General features: G+C 34.4%; 1 protein-coding gene across 1 annotated transcript in view; it reads right to left on the minus strand.

Annotated features, from left to right (window-relative positions):
- LOC107708484 (dedicator of cytokinesis protein 3-like) overlaps positions 1 to 23,290 on the minus strand; it is a 225,268-nt gene that overhangs the window by 88,418 nt on the left and 113,560 nt on the right. The window contains exon 6 of the mRNA XM_016512739.1: positions 332 to 480. Coding sequence (XP_016368225.1) covers positions 332 to 480 — 149 coding nt within the window. The remainder of the gene's footprint in view (positions 1 to 331; positions 481 to 23,290) is intronic.

The raw sequence follows: 23,290 nt of genomic DNA on the forward strand, positions 1-23,290 counted from the left end.
ATGGCTAACATTGCTAACAACACCTTAAAGGCATCTTTTCTGGTTCTTCCACATGACCCATGGTTAAAGTTAGCATAATGGCTAACATTGCTAACAACACCTTAAAGGCATCTTTGCTGGTTCTTCCACAAGATTTCGTACTATGGTAGAAGTTAGCATAAAGGCTATCATTGGTAAGCACACCTTTAAGGCATCTTTGCTGGTTCTTCCACAATTTAAAAAACGGCTAACACTACTAGCATCACCTTTAAAGCATCTTACAATTAAGACAAGTTTTTCAGTTGATTTTTTTTCCCGGGCATTTTCTGAGAGGTAAAAGAGAGTAACTCACTCATTGCCCCAGTCCAGTCTTACAGTGATGTGGCGTTTGACTTGACGGACTTGATCCTGGGTCAGGTGGCCTGAAAGCAGTTGTCGCCTCAGATCAATCAACTCACTCATCACGTGACGGAGTTTGTAAAAGAGGTCGACTTTATGCTTCTGTAGAGAAAAAAACAAAAAAGAAAGGAAAATATTTATTTCATCCATGACAAACTAGACGCAAATTTAACCAGGCAAATGTACAGTGGTCATATGTATGATATCATATGTATCATATGTATTAGGGCTGTGCGATTAATCGAAATCGAATCGAAATCGCGATTTGAGACGTTGCGATTTCCTAATCGCAGGGAGCCATGTAGAAATATAAATGAACGATGCATGGTTCTGCTCTAAGCATGTAAGTTACAAGTTTGTGAAAATACTGCCAGTGTCAGGTACGTAAAGCAGATGATGAATATACTTAAGATTCACAAATACAAAAACAATGTGTGCGCGACGGGATAAAAGCAAATAGAAGCATCAGTTGATGCGGTGCGACGCGAGTCATGCGACACGACAAATCCATGACAGTAAACTGATGCCCCGTTCTATTTCTGATGAACTCCAGCGCTCTGACACAAAGGACAATTGGATTTGCAATGTTCACTTTGTCACATCCAGTTGACATCAGCTGTTGCTTGTGGCCGTCGTGTTCAGTGTGGTGAAAAGACAAGAAAATGACTAGGCATATCTCGCATTTAGATTCACCAGTATGAAGCCGAACAAGTTAAGACGGCAAGTAGGCTGGTTAAGTATTAGGCTACTATGCCAATCACAATATTTCAAATCAAATATATACTTTTTCAATCAATGTCATGTCTGGGAGGGTGCATGAATATTCATAAGAGAATCATGAAAAAATTGTTTCATGAAAAAAAAAGCTGTTTTCAGCATTAAAATGATCAGAAATGTTTACTGAGCAGCAAATCAACATATTAGAATAATTTCTGAAGGATCATCTGGCACTGAAGACTGGAGTAATGATGCTGACAATTTAGCTTTGATCACAGGAATACAGTATATGTTAAAACATTCAAATAGGCCTAGATATTTAAAATGGACACATTTCACGATATTACAGTGTTTACAGTATTTTTAATATATAAATGCAGCCTTGGTAAGAATAAGAGAAAATATTTTTTTATATATTTTTGCCCGGCAGAAAAAGTTCGGGAACCACTGCTCTATTGAGTGAAGCAGGGCTGGATATCAATCTCAATTAGTTATTTGGAAGGTGGATAAAAAGCATGACAGTCCTATAGACTTGTTTATTAGGACATATTTTAAAAGCTCAACTGACATATTTTGTCTATGTAAGAGTGCAGAAATACGAAAACAGCTAGATCACGTTAGCATGATGGCTAGCATTGCTAACAAAAGCGTAAAGGCATCTTTTCTGGTTCTTCCACATGATTTTGGTAATGATACCCATACTGTGCTGCACATCATTGGCAATATTGAGCTGAAGCTTGACTTTGCACATTTAAAATCGCAAATCAAATCGCAATCGCAATATCTGTCAAAAAAAATCGCAATTTGATATTTTCCCCCAAATCGCACAGCCCTAATATGTATACACATACTATAGAGTAAGTAAATTAATATTATGCAAGTACATCCAGTGTAGATTTCAATACACACTTACTGAGGTTTAGATAAATAAAATGACACTGAACTACAGAATATCTTAGTACTTTAAATTTACTGGTTCCTCAAAGACTGCAAGCATTACCAACATACATCTACCATGGCATTTTTATGGTACTTCAAGGTACTCCAAAGAATGCCATGGTATTTCCATGGTACCATGTCCAAAATAACATTTCCATGTCCAACAATCACCAGATCACAGTATGTCACTTCTCAGAAGTGCCACGATCCAATAAACGTGACAAGTTTAATTGGCGAAAACTAGTACTGACCAATGGTAACAGACACCAATAGGGTTAACACACTGGTCGAAGTAAACCCAACGAATGTCTGTTGCAGTTGCTCTTCATTTGTCAGTGCAGTGTAAATTAGCCTTGAAGTGACAGTCACACTAACAGCATTCATATCGGCAAATAATTATAATATTATTTATAATGCTCAACTTTGTTTTATGTGTCAGTGAAATCAATGACTTCTGGTCGCTTTGCTTCTACAAAATCACTGTCAGTGTGAATGGGATGTTATGCTGCCTTCACATGATGTTTGAATTACAGTACTGTAGATAATCAAAGCCACAGACAGTCAAAGAAGTGGAACAATCACTGAGCATCATCTAAGCACATGTCCCAAACCGCAAGGCTTCCCCTCCAAGTTTGTGTATGATGGATGATAACGACTCTTCAGACATGCAGCAGACAGATCTTTGCGTTTGTCACACCAACATGTTGTGCCGGCTGTGCGTGTGGTCTCCAGTGCCCTCCATCACCGAAACATCTCAGAACTTGAGTTTGACATGCTCTTGAATACAAAGAAGATTTATGTGGAGTTTACACAAGAATGTTCATTAGATACCAATCACAAGATACCCATATATGCAGCATGAAGTATCTGTCACTACGTCATTCCACAGTCTGTTCATAGTAAAATCAAATGGGATTTGGACACTCATGTAAAAGCCACATGCATCAAATTCCCTGTTGTACTCAATTGGACTTCTGGCACTGGAGTAGGGCTGCAGCTATCGATTATTTTAGTAATCGAGTATTCTACAGATTATTCCATCGATTAATCGAGTAATCGGATAAGAAGTATTTTTTCTTTATTAAAGAGCAATACTAAATATACAAGAGATAATAAGATAGGTCTCTTAAAATAAACAACTAATTTGTTTTCTTTTTAGAAAAATTTACATTTTTATTGCTGAAATTGCATACATTAATAACCGTGAAAACTAAACCCATTTAATGCATTTAATTGCCAAATTACATTCAATATGCAAATACAAATATATCAATAAAAATATATATATAAAAAATAAAATAAATAAATAAAAATACAAAAATCTATTTCAAATGACTTTAAAAAAGGTAAACAGTACAAACTAAAACTAAGGCATAAATCAAAATATTAGTAAAAAAAACAAAAAATAATACCTAAACATTGCATTTGTCGTGCAACTTTACTTTCAAGTTTCAGCCTAACTAATGCTCAAGCATGACATAAGCCTTTACTGTCTTCTTGGAAGGCTTTGTGGCTTTTGTGAGAGGCAAAAATCAGTGGACAGGAAGGTAACTTGGAACAAGAACAAGAGACCATACACAATTTCTAAACACATTTTCCTGCAACATGAAATTAGAGTTATTTGGAGAATAACCCCTCTTAAATGTACCTTGGTAGTCTTGATAGTTTGGCATCTAGTCATCTAGTCACCCGACAATCGACTAGTCTGCTAGCAAATTAAACTAGTGTCTTCTGGGGGAATTTGAGGGTTGAAAGTTAGAGACATAACAACTCTCTTTAAGACGCTGCATCTCTAAATTTAGCTACAGCTATCAAAACATCACTTTTGTAACAAACTCACAGCCTTCAACAATAAATTTCAAGACAATTACTGTCAAATATGTCAAGTTAAATTTCTTAAGATGCTTGTATTCTGTTGCTCTCATTATATTTTGATAACCCTCGACTGTTACGCAGTTCACTGTGGTAAAATTCTGCTGCCCATGGACTTGGTACAAGCTAACACTTTATCAGACTCCTGACTGTATATCGGAGATATTACTCAATTTGATCAATGAGATATTTTTAGGCAATTCCATTTGCCTGGATCTGTGGGACAAAATGAATTAAAGACGTAAATATGTGTCCCTTCTCTGGACCTCTACAAAGGATTTCATACATTAAGATATCTAGTTTAGACATTATGTTTCTGCTTAGTTTTTTTCATGGCTTCCATGTGAGATATTTCTGGATCCTGGCACAAATAGATTTTTGTACACAGTGTGGGGTCATCCTGCCTTCAGTGCTCTTGCTCTCTTACCATCCACGAACATGGCAATCCCTTTACAACAATGACACACAGATTTATCAGCCTCTGCAGTATAATGTGATTATGATTGTTTTAAGTTGGCTGTCGAGAGACCTACATCAATCCTTGAGCTTTAACTAAAATAAAAGCTTGGATTGACAGCCTCCCCCACACCCCAACGGCAAGAACCTCGCCTCCTCTGTGGTAACTGAAAGATGGATTGCATTCAGTTCACAATCCATCAGGATCCTCTACCACTTACAGGGTCCCTAGTCGATTAACGAGTACTTTAACGATTGACATTGATATTTCAGTAGGGTATTCAGAACAGAGACGTCAAACGTCAACAGAGCCTTTTGTTTGGAAAAGAAAGCTCATGACTGCTGAGTGTTTTAGAAGGGAACCAGAAGCTATCCACAGATAATGTAATTGATGGTAAAACCAACAAGTGCCAAAGTTGTGACAAACATTCTAAGCAAATAACGTGTTTTTAAAGTGCCACAAACTCTGCCAGTTTATCCTACCAGAACTCTGTGAATCTATTCACTTTAATGTGGAAGGTGCAAGTCCCAGAGGGGGAAAAAATGCAAAGGTTTGGAAAAGTGGTTGCAAACTGTTGCTTTTCAATTGCTCTCTGAACAAGCCATTCACTGAGCAATGAGAATTTCAGAAAGTTGGAACAGTTGTACTTTATTCACTGTATTTCAACTTGATTTCAAAACGATATGGCTTTTTCCAGACTTCCATAACATATCTTGTGCATTGTTGCACATCAAACATTTCTCTTGTGTGTATGCAACCTTACCATATTTTTTGGACATGGTACCATGGTCAATAGTGGCTGGTAGGTTTGTCAATGTTTGATAACAATGGCAATGTCAGGGGTTTACAAACTTTTCAATGTCAAGGACACAGATCTGTCACTAACGATACCATGGTTTTTGGATTTCTCCATGATATTCATTGAAGTACACTGGAGTATCATGTAAATACCATGGTATATAAATATGGCAATCAGTACCATTACTTGTTGTAGGGGATGATTTAGCTGGAGAGCTTAGATGGAGACTCACATGCAAAGCACCATTTGTGGTCTCTGCTTTAGGGAATACATCTGAAGAACACTCAGTGTTTGAGTGTGTGGGAAGAGGAGCTACAGCATGTGTTGCACTGAGCTGTGTGAAGAACATGTATTTATCACACTTTCCACAACTGCATGACTCACATGCTTTAAATACAGAGACCAAATTGAACTACAGTACAAGGTGTCAGAATCACATTTCACCATGTCCAACTCTCAGCCAATTCATCCATATATTCTCTTAGGTTCGTATTTGGTAGAATTGTTGTAGGAAACCATATTAAATAAATGTTTCACTCTTGTACATGAACACGCAGCTTGTTAAAAAATAAACTTTAGCTACTCATTTCTAATGCTGGAATCCTTCAAAAGAGGAATGGCAGGTGCAACGTACCCAGGAACAGCACATCGTTTGGCAAACTTTCCCGCCATGTCTTACTCTTATTGTTTAGTCATATGCCACCTGGACTAATAATATAATCTTCTTCTGGTGCACAGAAATTCATCCAACTTCCTCCATATTATTACTATGACTAAGCGGACCAAACTGATGAACACTAAATAGAAGTCATTGTTGTGCCAATACTAGTGGTGATGTACGTTTCTGGAATCAGATATTTCGTAACGAGCAATTTTTTGCAGCTTAGTCGCAATGAAGGGTCTTTGCATAGTATGTAAAACACACACATACACACACACACACACACACACACACAAATATAAATATATCACATATATCAAACTTTCAGAAATATGTTCTGGTCAAGCTCAGACACCTTATTAATTATAACCTCATTATAATTAATTATAACCATGGTAGTGCAGTTCACATTTATTCACTTTATTTGTGATAAAGTTTATTTCTTTCTTTAAATGTGACTGTATGTAAGATTCTATATGTACTATAATATATTATATGTGATGGAAAGGAGAAATGAAAATGTATTGAACAAAAGGAATGAAGTTCTTTTGGCTGGTGTCCTGATATTGCTTTCTACTAACGTCAACATAATCTGTCTCAGGGGCTGCAGCGAAATATATATATATATATATAAATATCACTTATAATTATATAAATGCATAGTGTAATGTGTAAATGCATGTATTACTTTTTTATTATAATTATAATAAAAATGTTTTAAATATATCTAATACATGGAAAATGTATATATTCAACAAGAAACCAGCCCAGCGCAAAACTGTATATACTGTATGGCTCTCACCTCCTACTGCAGTCATAGAGATCAACGTACCTTCAATGACTTCTAAACATCAGCCTCCACTGAGGATGGTGCCTCAAATAGCATCAAAGCTTTTCTCATTAAAGCCCTGTTTGTTTAGCTGGTTAAATGACCCATTATAACCATTAGCTCTCATGAGAACACAAAACTATCACGTTCATCTCTTGTGCTGTGACTTCTGGCTTTTAGTAAGAGACCAGGTGGATACAATGGATGCTTCTGAGGAAGAACTAATCACAGGATCGACGTTTATCAGGTTAGTGGCACTGAATCTTTGCCAGATACTAAGAGTTAGCAGAGAATTAGCACTTTTAGAGAATTAACAGCATACGCAACAAAACACAACATGCTAGTGAGCCTGAAGTAAAGGATGCAGTGGACTAACTGCCATTTTATAGAAAGTATTACTCAAGCTAGTGCTAAAACAAACACAAAATCCTAAATTAACACATTTTTCTAACAGGAAACATATTACAGGACATAATACACACAACATGAATTGTAAACCATGAAAAATCCATTTATTAGCTTCCTGTGTCCTCTATTTGAGACACTTCAGCCAGTGATAGAGTGTGACTCACACCGTTTCGCCCATGTTATGTACAGTCACCGCTGCTCCTTCGGGTGCTAATGCTAACGCTCACCTGCACTAGCCGACTCATATCTCTACCCACACAAAGGGTCTCTTCTCTAACCACACGTTTGACATTCAGGTTTTGTTACGGGAAAGAAAACAGATGGTAAATGGATTAAAAATAAAAGAAAACTTAGACTATTAGCTAAGGAAATGCTAGCAGGCGTAAAGAGAGATTTGCATATACATTACAATGTAGGCAGTTCAGTGGAAGCCCAAATGACAAAATGAATGCAAACTAATGGGTCTATTGTGTGAATAATGAACCATCTCACTTGAAATGTGAGTTTTGTGACAAAAAAGGCAGTTTAGCTTGTCTGAATGCTCCATTTAAAGAACAACTTATGGGAAAACTGCCACATTTGAGGCTGAAATGCACCATTAACTTCACGGTTGAAGGTTTAAATCATTTTCAAACAGCACACATCATAGCTGTTTCATTATTTTTAACTTTAAAACTTCAGGGTACTGTCCTGCCTGGAAAGCTTCGGCAGTTTGAGATGATTATTAGTGGCACAGCATCACATTAGCACAGTCAACTAGCATAACATGTTCCAAAATAACTTGAAAAGACCATATGTGTGAGTATGTTGTGAAGGTAATAGGTAGTTGACACTAGTTAGTTGAGTGGATATGAAAGAGTGTGTGACTGTATGTGCGCTAACTGGCTAACAAGCTAGCATCGAACCTCTCGTGGCCCGACATGACCTTTGCTCAGGGCACGCAATCTCACTTTACTCACAGTTCCATGCTGCCAATTCAGTGTTTGCGTGTCTTTGCTGTAGGTCCACAAGGGGCAGTGGAAATGACAGGCCATATGGGAAGGTCAGACAGTATTGTGGCGATTTCACAGAAAAAAAACATGCAACAAACTGTTCAGAGATCTCCATCAAACCTCATGTGACCTAGATGATTTTAAATTCAGCTAATTCAGCTTAAAATTACAGTAAATTTGCAGCAAACATCCAAGCGAGTTTGTCTGAAAGTTCAGGTTAAGCTCAAATAATATTTGATTCTTTTGAATTGATTCGTTTGAACCGATTCTTTTTTAATGATTTGGTCAAACCAGCCCTGGCCCTGGCAAACAATTTTGATTAATAATTAATGCCATCAACAATAATGTTCAGCCATAATGTACAACGGTATTTGACATAATCTATAATAGATAGACACAATAAATTGCATTTCTGAAATTGCAAATGTCAAGCAGGGACTTCTGGGAATACAGAATAATTGAACTGAGTTTAATTATTGAGTTCAACATGTTCACTGAAATGAAATGAATGCGCTGTGAATCAGATGTCCCAATGAGTCTAAAGATCCAGTCCAGGAATCTGAAGAAGGTGAATCATCTTTCCACCTTCAATTGCCATAAACACTTTAAAGTGATACTATATCTTCTGCTTAACGGTATCTTGGAAACATAAGTATAAGAAGCTTCTAACTTGTGCAACCACAAGTCACTCTGGATAAAAGCTTCGGCTAAATGAATAAAGGCAAACAGCTCTTAAAGAGATAGTCCAACCAAATGTTCATGCTGCAAATGTGTTCACTTTTGGGGAAAAAAAAAAAAAAATATATTTTTTTATGAAAAAGAACAGCCAGAATATTCTTCAAAAATCGAAAGCGAAAACTAAAAGGTTTGAAATGGCATGAGGATGAGTAAACGATGACAAAATTGTCATTTGTGGGTGAACTATTTAAACAGCTAAAATAAAAAAACACCAAAAAGATGCGAATATTAGTGAATACTGGGGATTCATGTTGTGAAATGCTCTATTTTTCGTATAAAAGTGTAATTAATCTTGATGAAAAATGAGTTTGGAATGACATGAGGGTGAGTAAATTATGAAAAAAAAACTGTCATTTGTGGATGAACTAATCTTTTCAACAGCAAAAAAAGAAGCAAAGTAAGAAAAAGATGAATATTAGTGAAAACGAGGCGTTCATGCTGCGAAATGTTCTATTTTTTCGTACAAAAGCACAATTAAACTTGATGAAAAACGAGTTTAGAACGTCATGAGGGCGAGTAAACGATGGCAGAATTGCCATTTGTGGGTAAACTTCTTGTAAACGGCAAAAAAAATTATAAAACAAGTGAAAAAGACGTACATATTAGTTAACACTACGAATTCATGTTGCAAAATGCTCTATTTTTCAAACAAAAGTGCAATTAAACTTGATTAAAATGAGTTCAGAACAGCATGAGGGTGAGTTTGTGGATGAACTTGTTTTAATCAATTAAAAAAAAACAACGAGCGATAAAAGACGTAAATATTAGCTAATTCCGAGCATTCATGTTGCAAAATGCTATATTTTTTGTACAAAAGTGCAATTAAATGATGAAAATTAGAATAAAGATATCGCAACATGCAACAAAATACAAACACTTCAACGCACCGTTCACGACGTTACCACAGCAACCGTCGTAGAATATCACACAATGACGTTAGTCCACTCTAAGGTCGTAACCCTGGTCCTACCTGAGGGCCTGTCCGTAACTGACAAAACCAGCATGCCTTGCAAACTGCATCAACACAATGCATGGTCTCGCTAGTCTTGACGGTTAAGAAAGAAACGCCACTACTTACCGTGACAGACTGACACGTCTCTTCTCCAACTGCTCCCGTGCAGCCGCTATAAACGTGCGGAAATCATAGGCTGTCAAATACCTCGATCCCTCTTCCTCTGCAACTGGTCTCTCCCTCTCTCGCTCTCTATCACATGCACATTCAGACACACGTTGCCACCCACGTCAACCAGAAGTGCACGCTTTCTCGAGCGGTGTGCGGTATACATGTAACTCTCTCTCTCTCTCTAGCGGAACTCTAATTTATCGCAAATCTATTTTGGACACGGCATGCGATTGCTTTCCCTCTTCCTGAAGTCTTGCTTTTCTTTCCCTCATTGTATTGGAGTTACCTAACTAGCGCTGTGTGAAGCTCCCGGCAGCCCACACGCACACGCGCTCCCTCCCTCGCCGTCTCTGAAGAAACGCAGAGGCATGCCAGGGTTTCTTGCCATTGGAGGAAAGCGCTGCCAGTTTGCTTTCCAGAGCCGTGCCTCCCAAACACGGCGTCTTCAGCTGACAGCGATGAGCACTAGCCTTCACACTGAATCACTGTCAACATCATGCTAAAACATCAATGTTATGCTAATATCCAAAGACTAGAATGGTACTAGTCCTTATATAACTTGTCAGGGTGTTGTTAGGTAGTTGCTTACTGTCTAAAGCAGATGTATAAGCCTTAGTCAGGTTAGATGCCATATTGAATTTAATGTGGGTGAAAATGTAAGTGTTTGTGTTTATGTAAGTGTTTTTGTCGCCCAGAAAGTTTCATCAGCTGAACAATGTTGTTAAACAACACTGTACTGCAGTCTCTCACAGCCTAAATTTTGATTCTGTCAAAAATGAAATATGGCATTACCCTTATTAAGGTCTATTGTTAACTAAACCTAAAACTATTAAAAATTGTGGTAACACTTTACAATAAGGTTCCATTAGTTAATGTTAGTTAATGTATTAACTAAAATGAACAAACAATGAACAATACAGTTATTACAGCATTTATTAATCTTTGTTAATGTTAGTTAATGAAAATACAGTTGTTCATTGTTAGTTCAAGTTAATTCACAGTGCATTAACAAATGTTAACAAGCGCAACTTAAATACTTAAAACTGTTGTAACTGTAACTGAAATATACGTTTAAGTTTTAATAAATTACTAAAGCTGAAATAATACATTAAAGCAATTATATATATATATAAAACTAATAAAAATGACAAGAGTAAATAACAAAATGATTAAGACAAAAAATTAAAATGAAAACATTAAAACAAAAGCTATATCAAAATATTAATATAACTAAATAGTATATAAATAATAATAAAATAAACACATGAATAGTGCTCTGTCAGGTCTACCAAGTATAAAAATATACAGCATGTTTATATTGGGTAAAATAATCCATTTTTATTTTGTACATTTTTAAAATATTTTTTAAATAATATATATTTTTTGGATATTTATATGCCATTTGAACACTATACAGTATATTGAGATTTGCTAAAGATTACATTTAAATCTTATTAAATTATTTGTCTTTTAAAGTTTTAGTTTAATGCTTTAGTTAGCATTTAATGCTAACTAAAAAACTTTTAGTTAGCATTAAATGACTACAAAGTCCAATACTAAGCAACATGTATATCCAACACTGACAATACTGAAAAAGGGTATCTTAGCAAGCATTATAATTATGCTAAAAATCACTTAGAAAAGTAACAGCAAACAGAGGCTCAACAGACCGTATGATTTGAATATTCATGTTCGAACATCTCTAAGCTCGTTCCTTAGCCAACACCACTAATGTGTTGGGCTCGATTTTTATTTTCTGATTCCACTGAAATGAGTGTCCAACGTGGGATCTTGGCAAGCTAACAATGTTCAAAGAAAACTACGATGTGCTACCTACAATCACAGTGATTAGACACATATTGCTGCTCTAAAGTGATGAATCAAATCCAAGCCCACAATCTCAGGCTATTCTGTCCAGGTGCAGCTATCAGATTGTTCAAACATGGTTTCCAGAAAGGCTTTGTCAGATTGCGAGGCTGATATTCTCACTCATGGATGGGCATTACAAATTGTGTGAGTCCTTAAAAACAGCTAGAGATCCACAAGAAGCCACACTAGCTGAGCGAGGCATCTGTGCGGCCATATTGTTATGGAGGAGCAGTCGGTCTGCAGCACTGATGCTCAAACGCATCCATATTGTGGATGTGAATTTACACTTGCCACCAAAACTTTTTGGGTTGTAGGTACTGTTGGGCAACTTGGATGAGTTGAGCTCCAAAAGCTATTGAGCTATTTATGCATGCATTTTCAATTGTATTTGACAAAACAGTAATTGGAATAAAAAGAAAAAAGAAGAGTGAATCCCACACAGACAAAGTGTGGGTCACATTTCATCTAAAAATTGGACAGGAAAAGAACATATGGTATATTATAGAAATATATCATACATTGTCCACATCCTTATTTACATGAAAAGCATGTTGCAATCAATCAATCAATCAATCCAACCAACTTCATTTACTTTAAGCAAAATATAATCTTAAGAAGAAAATCTTAATTCTTTCTCTTGGTTTTGGAGTGAAATGTGACCTATTTTGAATTTTATTTAATATAATAATTTAATTTAATTTAATTTATGTATTAGATTCAATCCAACAACACATAAATAAATAAACAAATAACACAGTGAAAATAAAATAAATTGTTTTAAATTTTACAAGTGAAATTTGGCATCACAACATTATAATGTACAGAAGGGAAATTATGACAATTTTGAAATTAGCTAAATATTACATTTAACAGTGTTATAAAATTATTAGTGGTTTTAAAGATTAAGTTGAGTAAGTTTAGTTAAATGCAGTTCGTCGAAATGACTAAAGATGAGTCCATCCTAATAGGACAACAGAGAAATCAAACACAGAAAAACTTCTTAAATCACCTTCAAAACTTTATCTGGCAGACTGGTGAGCTAAAGAAATACTGTGAAGTGTGTCATTTCAACAGCACTGAACATAACTGCAAAAATAACAGTCTACAAACATGTTTCAAACATTCTCCCCATCAGCCACTGGCTGAATAAACAGATAGTTCCGCCCTAAATTCGCACCATTGGTTGAGTCAGTCATGTGACTAAAACAAGCACATTGCAATTCAGTTTAGTGCCAACAGAGGTGCACAGATTACACACTTGAAGGCAATTTCTTTAGAGGAGCAAAACATTGGTACTGAGAACATTGAACATTTCGACTGAGAACATTGTGTTTCAAAATATATATAAAGGTTCGACTGAAACAGCTGCAAAAAATATGTTCCAAATAGTCCTGGATAATAATTTGAGGAGTTGGGGGTGGAATGAGCCGCAATGCATTATAAGCAGACTGTGAGAGCGCTTCCCTTTGATAAGCAGAAAAAAAATGGTTTAAAGCAAAAGACAATGAGGTCTTGTTCTTGCTTGTCCATATCTGCGTGTCTGTTATCCAAGTTTACAGCAGGAAACATTCACAAAACTTAAAAACCTGGAATGTTCTGCTCTGTCCGGATATATAGAGATCACTAAGAAAGCAATATCTGCAATTTCACTACACAAATGGGCCAGATAATCCAGGGGTTTGTGGGAAGGAGTTGACGGCATTGGAACGCAATACAGGAATCTTCGATGAGGAATAACCATAATTTTTGAACGAGTCACACGGCTCGCTTATCTTCAGTAATGGATTGAGACGTGACAGTCAAAAATAAAGCAAAAAAAAACACCCTCCTCCATCCTATCTTTTGTCACTGTGACTCTAAATATAAAGCACAGACGATTCCAGATACGTGTGTTGTAAACCTGTTGGGCACACTGCTCTTTTATGCCAAAATTCACCGGAATGTTCCAGCTGAATGAGTCATTAGGAGTGAATCATCATCCCGAGTCTCAGAGCAACGCGGAACCCAGAGAGACTCAGCTAATACTGTATTACACACCTCACGTCCCACCGACACACATGTTCACCCATCATCGGACTGTCCCTGATACAATATTGGGGATTCTACACACATATATGCATACGCTGTATAATTTATACATTATAAACATGCATAATATATTAATTTAAAGTAATACATATTTAATTAACTATACAATCACAATAGGAATGTATTATATTAATACTTATATTGAATACAATACATATTTAATTTTAGACACAATATTCCCAGTTACGTTTTCTATGTTTTTGATTTGTTAATGAAAGAGTGTCTAAACAAGCCGCATAAGGATCATCCATTGCATGTTTCTGAGCAACACGCAGGAGTTCCTAAATGAATCTGTTTTCAAATGAATCTGTTGAATGAATGATTCAATGGTGCAATCATAAAGAGAACAACTGTTATCATTTCAGAGGTTTTGAACAAATCGGTTGAGTGAATAATTCAATTATTTGCTCAAACACAGTCACTAGTTTCATTCATGCATGAATCTGTTTTATTTTTATTATTATTTATTTATTTTTAACAAATAAAGGAATCAGTGTTTCAGTTGAGGGAAGGATTCAATGACTCACTCATAAAGACGGTCGCAAGTTTTGTTTCTGAATGAATCAGTGTTTTTGAATAAATCAGTTGAGTGAATGATTATTTACTCACAAAGAGACTCACTTGTTTCAAAATGGCACTTTTGAACAAATCAGTTCAGTAAATGATTAAATTATCAACTCAAATACAGTCACTTGTTTCATTCCTGAATGAATCAGTGTTTTTAAACTAATCAGTTGAGTCAATGATTTAATGATGTGCTCATAAAGACAGTCACTTCTGTCAATATCTGAACAGATCAGTGTTTTAAAATGAATCAGCTGAGTTAATGATTCAATGATTCGGTCGTAAATAGTCACTTGTTTCATTCCTGAACAAATCAGTATTTTTGGCCGAATCAGTTGAGTGAATGATTCAATGACTCGGGCATAAATACAGTCAGTTGTTTTATTCCTGAATTAATAAATATTTTGGAACAAATATCTTGAGTGAATGATTCAATGATTCACCCATAATGACAGTCACTTGTTTGCAACTTTTTGCAACTTGAATTTGAATGTATAAATCCATACTTTAAAACATTTATTAGCTGTTAAAATGACTCCTCAAATAGAAAACAACTGAGTATCCAAATACCTTTTGGGGTCACTTTACAGTTGTCGTTTTTGTTTTTTTTTTCAAAATTTTGTGAAAACTCATCAATACAGCAAAATCATGAATCATTCATATATTTCACATAAACACTAGGATGGAAATAACTCTCAATTTGAGATGCCTACAGACAGTATAATGTGTTTTTTCCTCTTGCGTTGATGCATGATAATCCAGCCTTTCATGTTCATACTTGTGGGAGGCTCAGATCAAAAATACCAAAAAGAATGATTATCGCAAAGTATTGCCTTTTTGTGATCAAGTGGAAAAACTCCCTCTTGTTTCCTTTCCTCGTTTTTTGCTATCTTTTTTACACCACAAACACACTCAGACTATCCGTCAGGTCATCTCCGGGCGTCTTCTGTTCTCTCGTTTCGCTCATCAGTGATTGATAACACAACTGCACACCTAGTTGCTTAGCAACCTTTCAAAGCTGAGGAGGAGTAGAAGAAATATGGCTAAAAGAAGAGAAACCTAAGATTGCTGAAGAGCTTGTGGTATTGATTTATTTTTTTTATTTTTTTAACTTGTGCTCCTCGTTTTTTGCACAGGCAGAAAGGGACCTTAGGCTGTGGGTTTGCATTTCTATTAAGTTCATAGGAAATACTGTTTAGTCAAAAGGGGTCAAGACCAGTTTCCAGACTTTCTATGACCTTTAGAATTAAACACATTAACAAAATATCACTCGTATATTTACACATATATGAGATATTCGATGCATGTAAATATATGTTTTAGGGGTTATAAAGATAAATGTTACCAAAATGTGGGACATGTTTAAATACAACGGATGACCAAATTACTCAAAATGAAATCAGAAATTAATCTCCAAATTAATTTTATTGACAATTTAATTATTTACTTAATAGTTAATTCAGGAATGAAACAAGTAACTCTCTTTGAGCGAATCATTGAAACATTCGCTCAACCAATTTGTTTTAAACCCTGATTCTTTCAGGAATGAAACAAGTGACTCTCTTTATGAGCAAATCATTTAATTCTTTAGCCATTTGATGTGTTAAAAAAGAATCAAAATAACTCAAAATTAAATACAAATTAATGTCAGTTGTTGTTTTTTTTTATTAGCAATCTAATTATGTACTTAACGATTCATTCAGGAATGAAATAAGTGACTCTCTTTATGAGCAAATCATTGAATCATTTGCTCAACTGGTTTGTCAGAAAAACAAATTACTCAAGATAAGACAAAAATTAAAAACATAATTAATAATTAAATTGTTACCAATAATAATAATAATAAATAATGAATTAACAAACAAATGAATGAATGTTGCTTATAACTGAATTATGTTTTCAATAATTCATTCAGGAATGAAACAAGTGACTCTCTTTATAAGCAAATAATTGAATTGTTCACTCAACTGATTTGTTCAAATATACTGATTCATTCAGGAACAAAACAAGTGCCTCTCTTTGTGAGCAAGTCATTTAATCATTTACTCAACTGATTTTGTTAAAAAAAAAAAAACTCAACATTGAATCGTCACCAAATTAATGTCAGTTTTTATTAAGTTTAATTATGTGATTAACAATTTATTTAAATATTTAAAATGAGTAATTTGGCCCTCCACAGTTTGCAGTTGAAATTATGATTTGTATAATTTAAATACTTTAACAAAAATGACATGTAATTAAACAAAAACAAAAAAAATAATATAATATATTAATAAATGTAATATAATACGATTATTATTAATCTCATGCTAGAATGCGCTTGTTGATTTGTACAGTAGTTACTGTTGAACATATATTTGTAAAGAACTGAAAACAAATATTTGATGAATTTTAATTTTGATAACAGGTTGAATGAGTCAATGGTTTGATATCGGGTAGATGTCATATCTAGTCTGCTGGTTTTGTCAACACAAAGCAAGTCTAGGACACTGAACTTAAATGATTTCAAACCAACAAGAAATCCCTTGTTTAGCATAATTTGGCTTCTCTCATGAGTGTCTGTTCTCCTCTGTTGTGCTGAGTGTGTTCAGACAGCATCAAAGCAACGCTCCAGCACTTTAGAACAGGACACTCAGTTCACGAGCGTCTGGTACACTGACGTCCGCAAGGATTCGACTCTGTTCTGCTACCTAAGATCTGAGGCAAAAAGACATTTCACAGGCTGATCTGGACAGAGGTCCACATACACGGATCGCCCCCTCACCTCTGCGGCGACTGCCATTGGAGAGGGGGTTGCCTTAGTAACAGCAATTTGGCAGGTTAGTCAGACACTATGCGCCAGCCCACACTGTTCACTGACACTATGATTCTTGCTGTCGGGCAGACAGAGGCGTTAGTACGGAAAGAGGCCAGTAATGACTGACGATTTGCAGCTTCACGGGAATATAAGATTAGTATTTGAGTTTGTTTTCGCACACAAGGGACTTTAGGCTAATATGTGAGACTTTAATAATTCCATAATGATTTTCTGTAATAAAAATGAATGAATAATTAATGAAAGTCTTTAAGTAGTGCAGTTTATCATTTCAAACCTGTATGATTTTTTCCTGTATGAAAAATCCATAGTTCTTGAAACTCATTTGCACAGATGCATCACACAACACATGCAAGAAGCAATGACGTTTTGATTTTCAGTGAAAAATGTCAATTATTCTGTAAAAGGGTAAGATCATCACTGTATAACAATTTTTGTCTTTTCGTTGCATATAAAAACTTGGAATATCACAGACAGTCACATAGACTACTGTAATAGTGCTTGCTTGTTTTTTTTTGGGAGCTTAATTGTGTGATTCATTATCTAATTTGTCGCATGGAAAAGAGCAGCTTGGACAATCTGCAAAATATCTCCTTTTGGGTTCCACATAAAAAAAGTAAGTCATACAGTTTTGGAACATGAGAATAAACTATATTAATTTTTTAAATTATTTTTATATTATCCTATATTATCCTATATTATCTTTATATTATCCTAAGTTTTGCATACAAACAATGAATGAATGAATCATTCATTGATTGATTCATTGATTGAATCAATCAATCAATCAAAAATCAACTATATTATTTACTTTATTGAAAATTTATGTTATATTATCATGTCATCAATATTAAAGTTTAATGTGCACCAAAAATAAAATAAATACCAAATTAAACAAAAATTATTAAAATAAAATTAACTAAATTATAATAAGCTATATTACTTACATATTATTACTTGTATACTATTTCATTTCATCTACAAAAAAAAAAATTTTTATTACATTAAAAGATACTACTAAACTATATAATTAAGCTATATTTTTTTCTTGCTTTATTTTTGAAAATTAAATGTTTGTGTTATCACATATTACTATTACGTTTTGTGTACCAAAAATACAATTGTATTAAATTGAATAACAAATAAATAAAAAAAACTTTAAAAAATACAACTTAAAAATATAATAGCTATATTATTTCATTTTTTAAACAAATAACCTTATAATGTTAATCAAATATTATGTTTTATGAGGACAAACAATACATACATACATACATACATACATACATCTGGTAATGCAAATCATATGGTCTGTCATATGAAGAAAGACACTTTTGCCTTATAAAGGCTAAAAGTAACTTTCTGCCAAGGTTCGTCTAACATCTCATCTACCACTGACATAAGCAGATGGGTGACCTATACGTCTCAGCTCAATATCTCACCAAAACAATAAAGAACCCATCAAACTGAGCGACTGAATTATGAGGAATATCTGAGACAGAAGGGAGGCCCCTTATGTCGCACTTAAAACGTCTGAATGACACTATTTTGACAGCAAATGGCATCATATTCAGTTTTTAATAATGTTACAAGTCATTCTAAATAAAAGTCTTGTCAAAACTTCTACACATGTTCCCTATCAAGTGTGTAGGGAACACTGAACACTGCATAGGGACCCTATAAACTAGATAGAAGCTATTTTTGTTAGATATTTTGGAGGTGTCAAGATGTTGTTTGACCATGTGCGTCAAAGCCATTTTTTATGACTATTCAAACTGACAAAAGTGTCACATCTACAGTAGCACTTCACAAATGAGCGACGCGACACTTAGAAATATTTTGATGTCAACAGGAATGGCAATTAACTAAACCTGACATAAAATCACGACGAGGCCTACAGCCATCTAACACAAAGCCTAATACTATCTGTAGCGTTTCTTCAAAATGTAATGTCCTTACAATGTTGTTTATTTAGCATCTGGTCTTCCTCAACACTTTGTCATGATTCTTTAAAGTCATCATATTTATAACAGCGCCACAATGTCATAATTATCGGTGGGTAACTAATTGGTACTGGTCGTAATGTGGGTCAAAATGAAGCGCTGTGCCATTTTACTTATTTTGACCAAAATCACATTACGACTTCCCAAATTGTACCTCAGCCGGAGGCAGGATTCACAAAAGTAGAACCGTGAGACCGGAATGAAACCAATATGTGAATGCTGTATGTCTGAAGGCAACCATTTGATTTTTGTGGATTGAATTTGTGGTATTTACAATGTAAATTTGTTGAATCCTATAATGTGCGAAGAAGGATTTATCATAAACGAGTCGCCAGCAGCACATTACAGTGTGTAGAAGAGGAAGAGAATCGTTCTCTAGGGGAATGTGTGATAGGAGACATTAATCATGTTGTTTATAACCTGTGGTGTATCCCAGGATCCTTTTTTTTTACACTATGGCGGTTTGACTTTCAGCTACATTTATCCAAAGCGAGTTCTTATTGCGAGTCTCACGAAACCTGTCAAGAAAATGTCATATTTTAGTCCAATATTAACAACAACAAAATTAGATTATATTTTGTGTGAAGCCTAATGTTAGGACTAATAAGATTTTTTTTGCAATGTCACATTATTTTCATGCTCATGTACACATTTCTATTGCCCAAATCCCATTAATGCATCAGTCAATCTATCAATCAATCAATAATAGTAGTACTTTTGTACTAGGGGTGGGGGAAAAAATCATAGCATAGTATCGCGATATTTTCCGCGGCAATACTGTATCGATACACGGACGCCAAGTATCGATCTTTTATTATACTATTTGGAAGAATAGTAAAATCAATTTCTTTACAATCCACTAGATGGTGGTGTTGAGTTTTTTTCTGGTGAGGTCAGCTGGGTCACCTTCAGCATGCAGTAAGTTAGTAAAATAAAGAGCGCGGCATCGCGGAAAGTTATCAGGAAAGCTCCGTCCGCATTTAAATCAGATGTATGGACTTAGTTCGTATTTGTAAACAAGGAGGGGATGTAAGTAGGGATGCACCGAAAATATAGGCTACATATAATAATAATAATAATAATATATGGCGCGCCGCGTCGCGCACCGCCCCGCAGTGTTCAGCGCGCATGTTTCACTCTCCTCGTCACTGCGCGGTTTGACGCTCCGCTCAATACTATCATGAATGAACAATACATTTATTACAGTATTTATTAATCTTTCTTAATGTTAGTTAATGAGAATACAGTTATTCACTGTTAGTTCATGTTAATTCAGAGTGCATTAACTGTTAACAAGCACAACTGTTGATTTTAATAATGCATTAGTAAATGTTGAAATTAACATGAACTAAGATTAATAAATGCTGAACTATTGTTCATTCTTAGTTGATTATCTAAAGTAGTTAACTAATGTTAACTAATGAACCTTATTGTAAAGTGTTACCAATATTCATATAAATTCTGTCCAGTTTTATTGTGTTACTTTCAGTAAAAGTGTGGTTATTTTATTGGCTTGTGTTTTTTTTTAAATTCAGTATCATTTAAATTGAGTTAAATTTAAAAAGTCTTACAAAATTACTTTATATTATTTAATAAAATAATAAATAATCATTACAAAGCATTTTCGGTTTCGGTTTTCGGCCAAGTGCATCCAGAATTTTTGGTTTCCGTTTCGGCCCAGAATTTTGTAATTCTGATTAGGCCTACATGTTTTATTTAATTTAATTTACATTTAACAGCTGAAGGGTCTGCACAACTTTTTAGTACAATTTCAAGTTGCACTGTTCAAAATACCTGTAGTAGCACAGCAGTGCATACCTGTTTACATTTAATTAAGGTGGACTAGATTAGACTGTAATACAAATAGTTGAGTTTGCCAGGTGCATACAACATTTATGACAGGTTTTCATGAAAGTGTTGGTCAGTTTGTCTGCTTGACAATCCCATTTTGCACTGCAACAATAAAACTGAAGTGAGATAAACAAACTGAGAAATGTTTCTTTTTAGTTAAAACCAGATGTTGTCAAAGTAAAAAGGCAATACATTGCAATATATCGCAGAATATCGCAATATATTTAAAATCGCAATAATATTGTATCGTGACACAAGTATCGTGATAATATCGTATCGTGAGGCCTCTGGTGATTCCCACCCCTATTTTGTACTGGTCTTAATATTTGATTTGATTTGATTTTACTAGGAGTAAAACATTTGAAGGTATTACTGTAATAAGAACTGGGGGTAAAATGAGATGTTTCTGTCCAGAAACATCACAATGCAAAACTGGGATCTTAACGGTCCCAAATGTAATTTATTATCTATTATTCTAAAATGTAGTGTGTATTATTATAAAAGTGATGCACTTTTAAACAAACTATAATTTTAAATAATTAGAAATAATTGTTTAAATAATTTAAGCGTCTTCCTTTTTTAAGCAATATCTTATCATATCATCATAACCTTTTAATTAATAAAATAATTTTTATTATTAAAAAATGTAATCATGTTATTACAAATTAGTATTAAAGGGATAGTTCACCCAAAAATGAAAATTGTCTTGGAATGACATTAGGGTGGGTAATTAATGACAGAATTTTCATTTTTGGGTGAACGATCCCTTTAAGTTTTACACAAGTCTTAGGCCACCACCAGCTTTGTTGTTTTAGCAAAAATGTAATGACCATCCTTATTTATTTGTCTCTTTATTCAGATACAAACACAACATTTAGAAAATGTGAAAAAAAAAAATAATAATAATTCACAATTTTCATAATTTGCCCTGAATTCAGGCAAGAGCCAGTATTTAGTGTGACCTCCGTTGGCACTACACACATCTTGAACTCTTTTGGGCAGGCTGTCCTGAGGTTTTCTGAAGTAATCTTCTGCTATATTATACCAGGCTTCTTTCAGCACTTCCCAGAGTTTTTCTTTAGATTTAGGCGGTCTTTTATCTCTTTATCTGTCCAGGTGATCCCATACTGCCTCTATAATATTCAGGTCAGGACTCTGTGGAGGCCAGTGCATGACTGCCAGTGTTTTATCAGCTATTTTTCTCTCCAAATATAATTTCACTGCATTAGCAGTCTGCTTGGGATCGTTATCATGCTAAAAAAATAAAATCATTCTCAATCAGGCAGTTTCCAGAAGGAATGGCAAGATGAATTAAAACCTGTGGGTAATTCTCAGCATTCATGATCCTATCGATTTGGACAATATACCACATCTTGAGTATTCAGTTTGTTTGCTGATTTCCCTTTGAGAGAGGCCTTGCTGATGCAAAATTATGATTTTATGTCCACCAAGTTCTGTGATCTTCAGCATTTTGAGTGGAATGATGCGACTGAAAGTTTGATTGAAAGCTTCCAATGAGTTAAACGCTCACAACAAGTGTATGTAATGCTCAAGCATGTCTTGCACAAGCCTGGTGTAACAGATAATTTTCACAGCAGTCATTTTGACATAAATTAGTAGGACAAATACAGGTGTAAGCAATTACATTAATTAGGGTTTCATTCCATTTAGGTCACAGTAAATACTTGCCAATTTAGCCTGTAAAAGCATTTTTTTTTTTAAATACTGCATGCAAATGTTCTGTATTTTCTGGTTGTGTTCTAATAAAGAGATAATTATATATGGTCATTATACCATTGCTAAAACAACAAATCTAATGGTGGCCTAAGACTTTTGCATAGTACTGTATTTACAAAAAAAAATAAAAAATTATATATATATGAAATAAAAATAAACATTTAAGCATAATAAACTATATTATTATTATTATTATTATTATTATTATGTTATTGTCTTATCATGTAATATTAATGGTAATTCTTTTTTTTAAATATAATTTTAAACAATTAGATATAATTATTCTAATTTTCCCTTTTTAAAAAAATAAACAATATAGGTATATAAAAAAATTATCTATAACAATTATAGTTTATGTTTGTAGCAAGATGTTATGTACTAGAGTTTTTAAAAATTTTAAAATTTGGGTCAGAGTGAGGATATAAGATACAAATCTTGGACTTGATACTG

This window comes from Sinocyclocheilus rhinocerous, unplaced genomic scaffold, assembly GCF_001515625.1.
Source record: "Sinocyclocheilus rhinocerous isolate Xijiao unplaced genomic scaffold, SAMN03320098_v1.1 scaffold2974, whole genome shotgun sequence".
Classification (NCBI taxonomy): Eukaryota; Metazoa; Chordata; class Actinopteri; order Cypriniformes; family Cyprinidae; genus Sinocyclocheilus; species Sinocyclocheilus rhinocerous.